The sequence below is a fragment of the Atta cephalotes genome (assembly GCF_000143395.1).
Source record: "Atta cephalotes unplaced genomic scaffold scaffold00018, whole genome shotgun sequence".
Classification (NCBI taxonomy): domain Eukaryota; kingdom Metazoa; phylum Arthropoda; class Insecta; order Hymenoptera; family Formicidae; genus Atta; species Atta cephalotes.
In genome coordinates this window covers 1,397,610-1,413,469 of record NW_012130082.1, presented here as the reverse complement: position 1 = coordinate 1,413,469, position 15,860 = coordinate 1,397,610, and the positions used below count along the sequence as shown (strand labels likewise).

General features: G+C 30.3%; 1 protein-coding gene across 1 annotated transcript in view; it reads left to right on the top strand.

Annotated features, from left to right (window-relative positions):
- Window positions 1–2,269: 2,269 nt before the first annotated feature.
- LOC105618730 (neither inactivation nor afterpotential protein C) overlaps window positions 2,270–15,860 on the top strand; it is a 27,856-nt gene continuing 14,265 nt past the window's right edge. Inside the window, exons 1-12 of the mRNA XM_012200260.1 lie at window positions 2,270–2,483; window positions 3,047–3,228; window positions 6,084–6,188; window positions 11,271–11,662; window positions 11,755–11,845; window positions 12,707–12,802; window positions 12,890–13,075; window positions 13,548–13,736; window positions 13,815–14,014; window positions 14,432–14,772; window positions 14,906–15,116; window positions 15,212–15,353. Of these exons, the coding sequence (XP_012055650.1) occupies window positions 2,270–2,483; window positions 3,047–3,228; window positions 6,084–6,188; window positions 11,271–11,662; window positions 11,755–11,845; window positions 12,707–12,802; window positions 12,890–13,075; window positions 13,548–13,736; window positions 13,815–14,014; window positions 14,432–14,772; window positions 14,906–15,116; window positions 15,212–15,353 (2,349 nt within the window). The remainder of the gene's footprint in view (window positions 2,484–3,046; window positions 3,229–6,083; window positions 6,189–11,270; window positions 11,663–11,754; window positions 11,846–12,706; window positions 12,803–12,889; window positions 13,076–13,547; window positions 13,737–13,814; window positions 14,015–14,431; window positions 14,773–14,905; window positions 15,117–15,211; window positions 15,354–15,860) is intronic.

Here is a 15,860-nt window from a genome sequence, read left to right as displayed (position 1 = left end):
CGCTTGTTTAATACGCAGAAGAGGACAAGCCGAAGACAGCGAGAAGGAGCGGCGGGAAGACCAGTGATGGACCGAGTGACGCGGAAAACTTTTTTCTGAAATCACAGGATCCGTTCACGTCCACCTCCTCCTTTCCTTCTTCGTTGTCTCGCGACGTGCAGTCAGGCATCAATAATTTAGCGCCCCACCGTATCGATAAACTTGCACTGGCATCGGTGCAAAGCGAAAAGAAAGACGACGCAGGACCAGCCCAGGACGAAGAGAGAAGGTGCAAAGACAAAGAGACAGGAAGATCCTGGAGGGCGCCGGGAGTAACAGGAGGAGAAGATGGAGGATGGAACTGTGAACCTTCTCCGGATCGAATAGCTTTTCTTACAGCCGATCATATATAGTCAGTGACGAGCCGTCCTCTCGCTCGAGTCGCTCTCCTTTCCTCCGACTCGATTACAAGCGACAAGAAGCAGCATTACACGGGACACATCGTGCCGACAAATCGATGGATTATGCCGGACAGGCGCCGATCTACCGGGAATAAATGAATTGGCTAACGATGTGCCTCCTCTCTTTTCTCGTCCTGTGTACTCGATGATTTCCTTGTCGACTTGTACATAACTGGGGATTTATACGAGTTTGTGGCGATCCGAGGATACGTGTCAAGGAAATGGTAGATTAATTTTTTTACCGGCACTCGAAGGGGTAACTCTTAATTCGCGATAATTAACGAAGCATATCATTAAATTAACTGAAATGATCTCATCTTCGAAGATGTACAATCATCAAAAAATAAAATTTATTATAGAAATATGTCATAAAACATATTATTATATATCACAAAATTAAATTATTAAGAAAAAAATAAGAAATATACTCGTCTATTATGCGATAGTATTTTAAACTATATATTTTAAATGATAATCCGATTTGAAACAACGCTTTCATGAAGCTTACCAACTGCGCCCTAAAAACAAAGAGAAGAGAAATGAAGATAATCGGAGTAACTCATAAATGGATTATGCTAAAGCATAAGTTAAGAGAAAAATATCTAAAAATAAATTGTCAGGATGTAATAACTTACAGTTGACTATTCATTATTTTTACTATTTTAATATGTAGGCTATATCCATACTAAATATTTCATAGTCCTTTAAGTCTTACAATTAGTATCAATATTTGGTCAATAAATGATAAGCTTATGAATTAATTTATTATTTCTAGAACAGTCACTTATATTTGTGAAAATATTTACAAAATATTATATTTTATTCCATTTTATTAACAAAATTGAAAATATTTATTGACACGAAAATGATGCGTTTAACGCTTATGTCTTATAATTATTCCTCGTCTTACGGATTAAAGAAAGTAATTTTTACTTTAAGAAAAATTCCGAACGCGTGTTAATTTGTTTGTGTAAAAGAAATTCGATTAAATCTCAGCGCATATAATAAGCTTTGTATAATTCGATTAAAACGTACGATCGATAAACAGACAGGGTTGCGAGTCAGGTTCGTGGCCAACGATGCCTTTCCGATCCTTTCTTCGCCCTATTCTTCTCCGGCAACGCCCGCCGAAGCTTTCAGGAAGCAAGCTACTAATTAGCGATTACCACTCGTTCACGGGGCACTCGAGAGAGAATATAATTAGCACTCACCTTTGTAGGCTGAGGAAGGGGGGGCTGCTAAAACACTCGACCCAATCTTGACGTCTCTTAAAATATTCCAAGAACGGAGAGTCATCTTTTCTTCTGCGATTTGATCCAAGAAAAAAATGTATTTTTCTAAAGATGTGAAGATGTATTTCTTTATCATCGACGTCTATGGTACAAATATTACATCTACAAGCATCAGTTTTCTGAAAAAAAAAAAAATAATACAGAAATTCGTGTGAAATAATCTGTACATCATGAAAAATTTACATTGGTTAATAAAGTAATCGAAGCTTTAATATATTATGCTCTATTGTCATTCTTATTAAATAATACTGCTTATTCTAAATTAAAATTTAGTTATTAAATTTGCAATTATTTAATTATGTCAATTATAAAATTAATAACATTTTATTTCAAAGAAATCTAGAACGTTATTATACATATGTAATACTATTTCAAATTTATTAATCCCTAATTGCATAAAAATTATCACTTACAAAATACTTTTTTCACATATGCATACATTTTAATTATTATTAAATATTTGGAATAATTTATATAAATAGTTTGGGGAAGTTTCTATTCTGGCATATTTCATGGTAGACGCTGTTTATTTGCAAAATGAATGATTTTGGAAAACGAGAAAACGATTGGCACGATAACGTCCAAGATGAGCAGAGGGAAATGGAAAATCGGAGTAAGAACCGGGATATGGGATCTGTGACTCTTAAACGATTGGACAGCATTCAAGATCCAGGAAAAAGATATGCACTAAAGGATCGCATTGGTACTGGCATTTATGGCGACGTTTATGAAGGAATTGATCATCAAGCTGGTACGCAATAATAGAACATATATTCTGTCTATACAAATAAAATCATAAAAATGTAAATCACAATATAAATTAGAGATGTACCGGATTGTAAAATTACTAGATACCAAATATCCGAAAAGAATATAACTCTAAATATCCAACATACAACTGAATATTTTCCAAATATCTGGTACAATTTCTTCACTCTATTTTTAAAAACAAAAAGGAAAAAAGGAAAGCAAGAGAAAAATAATAATAATAATTTTCTTTATCTTTCCAATGTACAAAGAAAAAGAGAAAAAAGATAAACTGTATAAGAAGTTCAGTTGAAAAGAATAGAATTTTGTATGACGCGAACTGTGAATATAAAACTCTTCAACCGGATATACATACATTATATACATGTATACATATATTATTACTGGATACTAACGATATCTAGCCATTCGGCCGAATAGTAAAAAAGTCAGACAAGGCTGAATACCAGTACATCCCTAACATAAATACAGACACGTAGGAAAACTGCTATCCACTATAAAGAATAATCATGTACAGAAATAAATACATATCAGTTATGTTTTTAGGAAATAAAAAAGTTGCCATTAAGATTCAAAAGCTCACGTCGGAAACGCAATCTTTCATTGTAGAAGAATATCGTATTCTTCGTGATTTCGCCGGTCATCCAAATCTGCCGGATTTCTATGGAATATATCGCAGACGATCACCGAAGAAATCCGATTACGACGAAATATGGTTTGTCATGGAGGTAAGAAGCTTTAAATTATAAAATAAAAAAATAATTATATAGAAGAAAAATATAAAAATTTACAGAGTTAATATGTAATATGGACATATGGAAGTATAATTTGTATGTTATAAAATAATATTCCAATTTGAATAAATTGATCTTTTTCATAATTCATAAAATTTTTCATAATTCATAAAACTTATTATTATTATCTCATTTTTTTATTTATTTAATATAAATATCTTCTCGCAAAGGTAAAGATAGAATCAACGATGTTATGATTTCTTTAATTTCCTCAAAAATTGATAATTTTGATATACTAATGTCCAATATATTTTACAATATGAATATTTTTTAGTCACAATATCATAAAAAAGAATTTAGCATCGTGAATGGAGCTCGTTTATATAAATTTATATTGATCTGTTCCAAGACATGTTATTATAGTTACAATCACTTTTATTACTGCACCGAAGGTCAGAATTGCAGCAAAATTCCTATCGATGTCGTGCAATATCTTGCAATGTTTCCTTTAACGTTGTAATTTTTTAACGAGAGAAAGAGACGAAAAAAAAGGATATGGAATATAGAGATGCAGAACGAAAGATGAAGGCGGTTTGAAAGAGACAGTGAAAGAGAGGGAGAGAAAGCGAGGGTTGCCATGTATATCCGTGCTCAGAACCCGGAGGCAATTTCAAGCATTTGAGACCGAATACACGGATAATTTATGACACATGCGCCCTCATTAAACAATCATTAAACTCGTTCGTGTACACAGGTGAAGCTCGGCACATCGTGGCTCTAATTTACGGACGGACCTCCGCGATGTGCCCAAAACGTTATTACTTATCTCGGATAAAGCGACGATAGAGTTGACGTAATACATGTACTCAAAAATCCGCTGAGTTGTCTCAGAAATCGGGATCCTTTGAACATGCCTTGTCGTTCGAAACACATCGATGCACAAAAAGTTTCTTAAAGAAAGTCGTTTCATTAACTTTTATCAACTTTTAAATTTACACGATATAGCACTGGCAATAAGACATGCTTTCTTTGATATTAACTTCGAAATTATATTGTCACGAAAATATATGATATTCTCAATAATAAAAATAAGAAAAATTATAAATGTATATATGGAAAAAAATATTCTCTAACATTTCAATTTCTTTATTGATCAAATTTAATTTGATAAGAGACAAAGAGAAAGAGAAAAAAAAGAAAGTTATATAATACTCAACTTCACCATCTTCTTTTGCAATAGTTTTATGAATAGTTTAATATAATATATGAAAATCTATAAATATTAATTTGAACGGAAAAACATATTCCAAAATTTAGGAAGTACTTAATTTCATAAATTACTAAACAGACACATCTCGATTAATCTATAATCATTTATGTTTTAATCATTTATTTTAATCTATCCACATTTGATACCTTTATTTGCCTACGAAAATTTCTTACAAATAATTTCGAACATTTAATTTCGACCACCCACGTTCTCTCTGCACAGATTCAAAAGTGACGTGTGAATACGCCGAAAACGACGAAATCCGCCTGAATTTCATGATTCACTTCGGCAAGCGAACTCGCGTGCGAAGCTCGGAGACGAGCTAAGTATCCGCAACGAAGAAACGTAATGAGTCACCTTTAGTTGCTACGTTAAGCTCGTTGATTGCTCGTTGTCGGAGATTACAAGCAATGAAGGAGCAACTGGTCGCGGAGGCTAATATAGAAAGGAGATGTAGTGCATCTCATCAGTATAACACAGACCGAATAGCAGTTTTGTAAATCAATCGGCTTTAAGAGGGCTCAAACAGAAACAAGACCGAGAATTTCAAGAAAAAAAGGAAGACGCAACGACAATATAGCAAAGATTTATCCATATTGAGCCAGTAGCTCAATATATTGAGCGAGTTTTATTGGTGTGAACGTAAGATTTCGGTGAAGTCTTTCGCGACTACGAGCAAAATCTAAGAAAGAAGTTCTTCTCATTGTCATTCATATAAAATATCATTCATATAAATTGTCACGAATAAAATGTTATTCACGAATTAACTTTAAAACTGAACACAAAACTGTAATCAGGATTGAGTATAAGTGAGCTCTAATGAGAATTTTATATAAATATATAAATTCTGTATGAGAAAAAGAATGAATTTTTAATTTGAGAAATGAAGTGAGATTAAATCAAATATGTATTAAAGATGTGAAAAAAAGGGTTAAATCTCTGTTACAAATTATGATTCATATGAGATAATCTACAGGGTAACATATACGTATATAGCAATGGATCACATTTACTCATGATTACCGCACGTTTCATGTAATTGTAGACATATATATGCAAAGTTTATTATACTTTTCAATTATAAGTTCTCTAAATGCTTAATTTCTAGGGAAACAGATTACGAGAATCTTTTTCTGCTCAAATTAACTTTCATGAAACGTATCTAAAGCACTCAAAAATTAGCATAATACAAATTTTATACACATTTAAGCATAATTCACAAAAAAAAAATGAGAATAAAGAGTAAACTCTATTTTCGAAGATATTTTATCCAAAGATTTTCTTGCAGAAGAAGAACAAGTATATATGGAACTTAATTCTAATCTCACTCACTGATATAAATTACTTCCGCAATTAGAATGGCATATCAATCTTATGTTGCACAATTACATAAAAAGATTAAGAATTATTATACAACAATAATTATATAAGCATTGAATCGTTCATAATATTTATGACGAGTTTAAGCTCGAATTCGATAAATAAAATTTTGCGATTACGTCGTTTCATCTAATTTAGATTTTTTTAATGTAATATAATTCGAATGTAATATAATTAAAAATAAACTAACATGTTATAGCTCTGCGAGGGTGGAACAATCATGGACCTTGTTCGCGGGATAATCGCAAGTAACAAAAGAATACAAGAGGAACATATTGCTTTCGTTTTAAAAGAAGTAATCAAGGTAAGTTTCCTTGCGTAATATATATTTTTGTGTTATATATTTTTTTTACAAAATATACATCATATCGTTGAATTGTAAAATGCAATATTTTCTTATAATGTAATTTTTCTTGACTTTGTATTATTTACATTATTATTTTGCGATACAAAACTTATATAAAAAAGATTAGACTAATTATAGAGATTATAATTAAAATGATGATATGTAAATTAAAGTAACTTGAAATAATCATTGAAGTATCCTTCAAAAAAACATGATACAGCAGAAAATAAAATTAATTAATGGAGATAAATGACAAATATCTTAAGTAAGAGACACGTTTTGCATAAGACGTAAGATTAATAATAAATTTTTAATAAAGGGATGTTATAATATGAAAATATCCGACTGACCGAAAACGGGTGAGTCTGACTAAGGTAATTAGTTTTTGCTCAGGTACGGGAAGTTATATATAGTTATATATCGTCGGTAGCCGAGAAAGGTGGCCGTCGCGGAATGTTCAGCAAAATTGTGCCGCAATCTACCCCTCACCATATCCCACTATCCCTCGTTGTTTTGTTTCCTTCCTCCCTTTCTTGATACCGAGCGTAATAAATATTACTTGCATGACAGAGCACACCAGTGAACCGACAGAAATGATAATAGTAGGTGTATAGCCACAGCAATAGTCGCGTTATTACGATATAATTATGCTCGATGGTATGTCCAGATGATGCTTTTATCTCGCGGCAGATTATTCCCCTCTGATTACAGAAGGTGCATTGGCATAGAAGTATATTGCTGTGCAATTATAAGATACAAAAAAATGAAGTATTTTGCAACTTTATAAAAATACAATTTACTAATAATTATGATAACTACGCGATAAATGACTAAAATTTTAATTTAAAATTTTCAAAGATATTGATATGGAACTACACTGGAATACTAAAATAGAAATAAAATTATATTTATTAAATATGTAATAATTACATGTATAATTACATGCAACATAAAAATTAAATAAAACATAAAATAAAAAATTAAGTATGCAAATTGGACAAAATATTCTAATTCTGTTATATAAAAACTTTCTTGAATAGACAATACATATAGATATATTTAATTTTGCTTCAAATCAAAATTAATTCGTCTGTATTTTAAATAAAAATAAAATTTAAAACATTTTTATCAAAATGTTGTAATATGTATAGATATACAAATAAATTAACAATTAACTTAATGAAAACAATAAAAGAATGGTCTCAAAAACAAAGCAATAATCCAATAAATTCGCGAAATTCATATCCAGTACAAATATTAATTTTTTATTATTATTAACATTAATGGGAAATACAGTTAACGTCACGATAAATTTAAACCGCCGCATTAATAGAATATTATCCTCGTTTACGACAATCATAAAACGTAAGCTGTGCTGTTAATTTTTCCACAAGTTTCGACAAAGAAGAAAGCGATAACTGGTAGATAACAAAACGAACTGGAAATGGGATAACGCGAATAAAGCGAAAAACGCACAAACTGAAATTCGAATAAAACTTATATAAAGAAAATCAAAAACAGAAGAGCAAAATGGAAAAAGGAAGAAAATAAAAAAAAGATAAAAGAGGGATATGGAGAGCTAAATACCCTTCCGTTTCAAATTGCTATGATTTTGTTTAATAGTTAATGGTCACAGAAAACGGATTCGCTTATTTACAATGATGCTATCTTCCATGATTCCGGTTTCTCCTAGGAGGTCGGATAATTAGTGAGGATATCGTGCTCATTTCTCAACGAACTTAAGAAGCCACATGTATATATGGAAGGAAAAATAAAGATGAGAATCGAGAAAAAAGCAAATGACTGATGCACGCCACAGGAAGGATCTTAAGTGACCATTTCCGTTTTGATTCGTGATTGATTTTCCTTGCTCATTATATTTCTATATTTCATTATTTATTTCTTTATTTACTGTTAATGAGTACTGTCATTAATGAGTACGCAAAATTAATATTAGCTATAATAAAGACATCAGTGTTTTAAATGCAAAGAAATAATTAAACTAATGAGTAAAGCAACAATATTACTAATTACTACAATATATTATTGATTTTATTTAACTAAGAGAACAATATAATTTCTTGAAATTTTTTTAATTTTATCACTTTAATAGGAATTATATATAGCAAAAAATGAATAAAAGAGAAATCTAATTTAAAACCAGAACGTTAATAATAAAAAAACAAGAAAATAAAATTTTATATCATACCATATTAACAAACGGAAACAAATTTAAATTTTTTAATTTGTTTCCGTTTGTTAACATGATACAATAATTTCTTATCTAATATCCACATAAATTTGTCTATTGACCTCTATTTTATATGATTATTCCACCGTTACAACATTATAACCAATATACAACATTATAACCAATATTGTAGATCAATATGGTAAAAACGTCATAAACGCCATAAACGTCACGAACTGTTAAACAGTAAGCATTCAAAATATATTTATTATCCTCATGTATTTCATGCACCGATAAATTCCATGCAAAATGAATTGCTAATACAGAATTAACAACTGCATTATAGTACGGTCTTCACACTTTCAATATAGAAAAATATATGCACACATATATATATATATATATATATATATATATATATATATCTCCGTTTATATTTAAAACACTTTATTAATGAAAAACATATTAATTCAAATTGTTCAGATATATAAACTAAAATCAATAATTTTCAATTGATATTTTTGATAACGTTCTAGAAATATAGTAAATATCAATAGTTGAATATATTTAATAGAGAAAAAACGCATTATACTTGTTATATCCTTAAAGGATTACATGCGTGCAATAAATCAAGAAAGGAAGAAAAAAATATTAGATATTATAACAAGAGTAAATTAAAATTATAAAGAGAATAAAAGAGATATATTAGGTATGGGAAAAAGTTCGTGACGTTTTTTTAATGCCATCTAATGGGAAAAACGCCATGAACTTTTTCCCATACCTAATATTTGATAACTAATAAAATTATTTAAAGTCTAATGTATTGTTGAAAATACTAATTAAAAATCTTTATAGTTAAAAGCATGGAAGATGTATGTAATCTACACGTATAAATATATGCAAATTCTTTTTCTAGTTTTAAAGTTTATAATTACAACTATCAAATATCTCGTGCAGTATCACTGACAAAGTTCTTCTTTTTTTCATGTGATGAGAAAAAGCTATTTCTCTCGAAATCCACTTCTCTTCCCTCATAAGTTCAGCAAGGAAGCGCGGCGAAAGGGCACGACGTGTAATGGGCCCAGCATTCTTTCTCTCGCGAGTGGCTCATGGCTCACGGCGATAATATTTACGATCCAAGCAGTTTGTCACTAAATCATTATGTGGGTCTACCTTTCGGGTATGCCCCGTGCACGCACAATCCGATGCCCTTCGTCACTGGGTCCAGCATTCCCTGCCTTTTCTCCTCACCCTCCAATTCTCATGCCGTTCCTTATCCACCTTGGAAACTGCACGCAACCCTCCCATCTCCCTTTTTCTTTTTCCTCCTCCCGTTCTCCCTCTATGCTCTTTCCTCGCAGATACGTGTTCCATGGGCCCGGTAGCGATTCGTCCACGGTCACTCGTGCGGTAAATCAGACCACGCTGACGTTTAATGCCGGCAAATTACACGCGAAATAAATGCCCGCGAAGAGAAGTGCGCAGCAAACGCAGTGCTCGAAACAGAAACACAAAGAGAGCATGGGAAACAGATAAAGAACGAGAGATGAACTATCAGTATGCTTCTTCTGAGCGATCGTTATATCCCGTTTAATCTTTATCCGCCAATTAACAATTCGTTCGTCCCTTCTGAAAGTTCCCTCCTTACTCTTGTAACTATTTCTTGTCTGCCATCCAATCAATAAACATTCATTAACGGACATTCACTATTTCCTATATTCTTTCCGTCTTATTTGTCGAAACATCTTCGAGTGCATTATCCAACAAAATATAAATTTCATATAAATAATAATTTGTTGCATAGATCCACTTAAAAAAAAAATAACAATATCAAATAATTGAAATTTATCATTATCTGATATTGAGATTAATAAGCCTAATATACAGGAACTTAAATAGAAAGACAAAAATAATTGTTTCTTGATTAAAATTATAGCTAGTTGATAAAAGATTTATCAAATATAGATAAAAATATATTAAAAATAAGTTGAAGATTACGCGAGGAATAAATATGAAAAATAAATAAAATAAAATTTTATAATGAGCAACTTTATAAGGTAGCTCAGCTTTAGCTTCGGAGTGTAACTTTGAAATGGTTTTCTGATGAACCAAGTATTAATGATTTCATGCCCATGCTACGTCAGAACTGTTCCCACTGACCCACGCTTGTTACACGCTGTAAGCACAGTCGGCCGCAAATTATAGATTGTTCAATTTGCAGTAAATCTATAAAGATAATTCTCGCAAGACGCTGAAGGTGCCGAGTTGCCAACTTCTCTTCCGCATCACCGTATCTCGAAGATATTACGTTCGTTGTTCATAAGTTCTACAATCTCAGAATATAGCATGAAATATTATAATAGTGTTTTGCAGTTGTCAATTTTTAAAAGAAATAAATTAATGCTATTAAAAAGTATTTTTTCTATTGCTAAATTGATTGCAAGTATATAACAAGTTTTCTCCTCAAGGATATCAACTATTAATAGCCTTTTGTTTACGTGCTTCTAATTTTACATGGAAATAACGACTTTGTTTAATTATCCAAAAATTTAGTTAGATACAGTTCTGAAAATAACTTTTGTTGGATCAAAAGATAATTATATAGAAATCTCGAACATGATAAACAATGCTGCAAAATCTTTTGACATTTTAGCAACTATCTTGATATATAATTCTCCTATATTATATATAATTGTTTTGATGGTCCAACAAAATTTTCAGATTTTTTTGTATCTAGCTAAAATTTTAGATACTTTAGCAAAAACCTTTCCCTGTATCAACAAAAATGTCTCAGCTTCACAAAATAGATCGGTTAATAATACAGATATTACACATTGTTTCTTTCTCAGGCTCTAATTCATTTACACGAGCACAACGTAATCCACAGAGACATCCGTGGCAACAATATCGTTTTGACGAAAGAAGGCGAAGTGAAATTAGTAGATTTTGGGCTCTCAAGAACAATGAAGAACGAACTTGAAAAAAGGCACACTTATATAGGCTCATCATCTTGGATGGCACCGGAAATGGTTGGCAGCAAAGATAGCAGAGTCGACGGTGGATATGACAATCGAGTCGACGTATGGGCGATCGGCATTACGGCAATAGAAGTAGCCGACGGCAAAGCACCGTTCGAGGACATGCATCCGACTCGTGCGCTCTTCCAGATCGTTCGGAATCCACCGCCGACTCTCTACCGACCTGCTAACTGGTCAAAGAATCTCAATGATTTCATTTCCGAGTACGTGATCAGAGAGATACGAAAATCTCTTTGTTATGAACGAATATCGCGAATAAAATAACATGAAAGCTACAGCGACATATTCGTTTCAGGTGCCTCGAAAAAAATCCTGAGAACAGACCATACATGATGGAGATCATCGAGCATCCCTTTCTATCGGAGCTACCCGAAAACGATTATCCTGTAATATATGATTTCAGTATAATGTAGATGAATTAAAAAAGGCAAATTATACGATGTATAATTATAAAAATCGTCAATAAATTGTCGGATTTCCAGAATCCTTAACTCTAAAGTACTATAGCTGTTGAAATACAGTATTGTTAATTGTTATCAATTTGTAAATTTTACAAGAAAATAGACCATTTTATTTAATAAGTTTTTTAATTAGTAAGTTTTTCATACATTTCACATTTTAATGACAAAATATTTACAAAATTTAGACTTTTTGTAAACACAAATAATTTTATTATTAACTTAAAAGGAAGGAAAAAATAAGATATCAAGATCAATCTTGAGATGATATAGAAATTGGAATATGTAGTTCAATTGTGTTGTGTGTGTCTTCTCATAATACTTAAACAAAATATAATAAAATGTATAATAACAGAAAACTATTTAAAAATTGAAATTATTTATCATATTTTCTGCTATAGAACCTAAATGATCACTGAAGGCATAACTTAGCTCAATACTTGTTCTACTTATACATAAAATTTACGTATCAATAGTATTATAAGATTAAATTTTATTACATAATTTTTATTCCTTAAAACTTAATCGATTAATTATTAAAATAATGAAAATTATAATAAATTAAAATTTATTATTTATTAAGAATGATAAAATTTTACATCTAAATTTTACATCTAAATAATAATTTCTAAATATTTTCTTGATTTAAAATTTTTCATAACATCCTAGATGAGAAGAATAAGTATGTCTTTGCCTTTTCTTTTTTAAAATCTACAAATGTTCTAATTAGAAAATATAAAAATCAAAAAGATATAAAAGAATAAGTATACATATACAATATAATTTTAGTTGACACAAGAAATAAAAGCATTGACAATGGATCTTTCGGAGAAAGGCAAGAAACAAAGAAAAACCGAATCAATAGTTCGTCAAGGTTTCTTGAAGGTAACAACTTGCGCAAGTTAAATTATGGATGGATTTATAATATGGATTTATATATATTAGAAGAAAATCTTAATTTTTGCACGATAGACTCATCAGAATGAACCACCGGAACAAATGCTTACGGAGGACTTAGCAGCGCTGGATACTTTGACTGAGGATATTATCTTGGATGAACTTCATGATAGACTGCGGCGAGGTGAATATCACACGTTTATTGGCGACATTTTATTGATACTCAACCCAAATGAGGAGAACGATATTTACGATGTTCACGTAAGTCTTATGTTAGATTTTCTACATTTGGATCATTTTTTCATAAAATTAACAAAAATGACATTATCTCTCTTTCTCAAAACCAATATTAAAATTCATTATTAAAAACATTAAATAGAAAAAATATCAATAATAAAAAGAAATTTAAAAAATATAAAATACAAAAAACAATGAGATAATATCAAAGTCTATTAATTTATATAAATAAGTATAATATAAGCAATATTTTTGTATGTATGATCGATTCATTAATGCAAAAAATATCAAACGCATTTTACTTTTCGATTTATCTTCAGATTTTGTTTATAATTTTATATACTACATATCAAATAAATTATAATCTCATAACAATAAAAAAGACCTGTAAGTTATGTAGATTCTGTAAATTATTAATCATGTATGTTCAATAATAAAATTGCAAATCATGTTATTATAAATTATACAACAAAAATCTGAACAATTTGATTTGCAGCATCATGCAAAATATCAATGCAAATCGCGATCAGATAATGCTCCTCACATCTATTCGGTAGCGGATAGCGCATTTCAAGATGTTATGCTCAACGAAGAACCGGAACACATTTTGCTGGCCGGTGAAAGTAATTCCGGGAAAACAACGAATATGCTGCATTTAGTGGAACACCTTATGTTCCTCGGAAAAGTGAGCTCAATGCAACCATATTAGATATATAAACAGATATAACAAAAATACGAGAAAACTTGTTCTTTTTATTTTCAGGGTCTGCACGATACCGGAGCAAGAGTACTACAAGCTATAAAAATTATTCATGCTTTTACGAATGCGGGAACACCGCTGAATACTAATTCTACCAGATGCATTTTGCAAACTCAGACAACTTTCGGGTCAACCGGTAAAGCATCGGGGGCAATATTCTGGTTATATCAGCTTGAAAAATGGCGCGTTTCGACTCACGACAGGTAATTTATTTATATTATAATGAAATTTTTACTTATAACATAACATATGCTACACAAACTTTAAGTCTTTTAATTAAAAACTCTAATCTTTTAAAAATTTTTAATTTTGTAAAGTATAGAGTAATTCGAAAGTTAAGGCATCAAAGAATATATCGTATTTCATACTCCAATATACAACGGATTGCCATTATACAGGCGTCTATAACAAAAATATGCAGTGCTAATAATAATGTTTTTACAATTTAAGAAAGTACAAAAATAATGGAATAAGAAAAATAATAAAACAAATTAAAATCAAATTAAAAACAAATTAAAAACAAATTAATCTAATTAATATAAAAATGGTAAAATAGAAAATATGAAATAATAAATCGCAAAAGTGTATTAACACATCATAATGAAAAAATACTTTTTTAGAAATCAATCAAACTTCCATGTTTTTTACTACTTTTATGACGGTCTCGAAGCATCAGAAAATTTAAAATCGTATTTCTTACCAAGTGGGAGAAAACTTCGATATCTCAGAATAATCGACAAAAATATTGAAAAGAAACGAGCGTTCAAAGTGAGAAACGATCCACAAAACAACGTGATTAAATTTAAAGAACTTACGGAATGTTTTAAATTCATGGATATGGAAGAATATTGCGAGACTATTTGGAAAATCCTTGCAGCGATTCTGATACTCGGAGAGATTCGATTTATTGAAGGCAATAATGGAGAGGCTGAGTTGGATGATAATGAAATTGCTAACAGAGGTAAAAACTGAATTCGAAGAATTCAATTTGTCAATGCAATGCATGAAAGATTTATTTTGAATATATTAAATCACATTAAATATGTATTAAATATGTTTGTCTACGAAAACTGATTAGTTTTTGCGAATTGCAGTGGCGGAATTTCTTGGTTTAAACTCAAAAAAATTTATTTGGGCTCTCATTAATTACTGCTTAGTCGTAAAGGGATCAGCGGTACGTAAGAAACATACTTGCGAAGAAGCAAAAGACGCACGAGATGTCTTGGCGAACACTCTTTATCAGCGTTTAGTAGATTGGATAATCAACATCATCAATTATAAACTTTCAATGACTCGTAGTCTTTAGTAAGTGAAAATTTTATCGAAGTGCAGAAAAAATAAAATATCGATGAGGATTTTGTATCGATGATTTTTTAAAACTTTTTTATTTTAATTTTCAGTGGTGATAAATATTCTATCAGCATCCTTGATCACTTTGGACTCGAATGTTTCTCAATAAATCGGTTGGAACAATTACTAGTGAATACGATAAACGAGCAAATGCAATATTATTACAATCAAAGAGTATTCGCCTGGGAAATGGTAAAAATTTTTAATGAATAATCTAAAATACGTATTAGTTTATATCAAATTCGTAAGATTTTATTTCAATATCTATTTTTCTTATTGTATAAATAATAAAAATATTCTATATCTTATTTGTATTAAATTTTTTTTTAAAGAATTATATCCTATTATAATTTAACATTTTAATATTCAAACATAGTTAAATATATGCTATTACATCATAAAAGACCCCATACAAATCTTATGGAAAATGTCTCTCGATTAAATTGGCTACAATTAAAATATGTTGTTCCCGATGTCCAAAATGAACAAAAGTCTTAATAGGCACGATTCTCTAACTTCAATAATTTTCCGTCCAGAGATATTTAAAGTACATAGAAACCATGTTACTTCATGAATCAAATATATGAATATCTCTCTCTCTCTACTNATNTNCANTGTCTAANATTNTCTCTACTNTCTACTATTTTACTTATTACTACTAACTTACTTCTTAATTACTTAATTAAAACTTAAACTTAA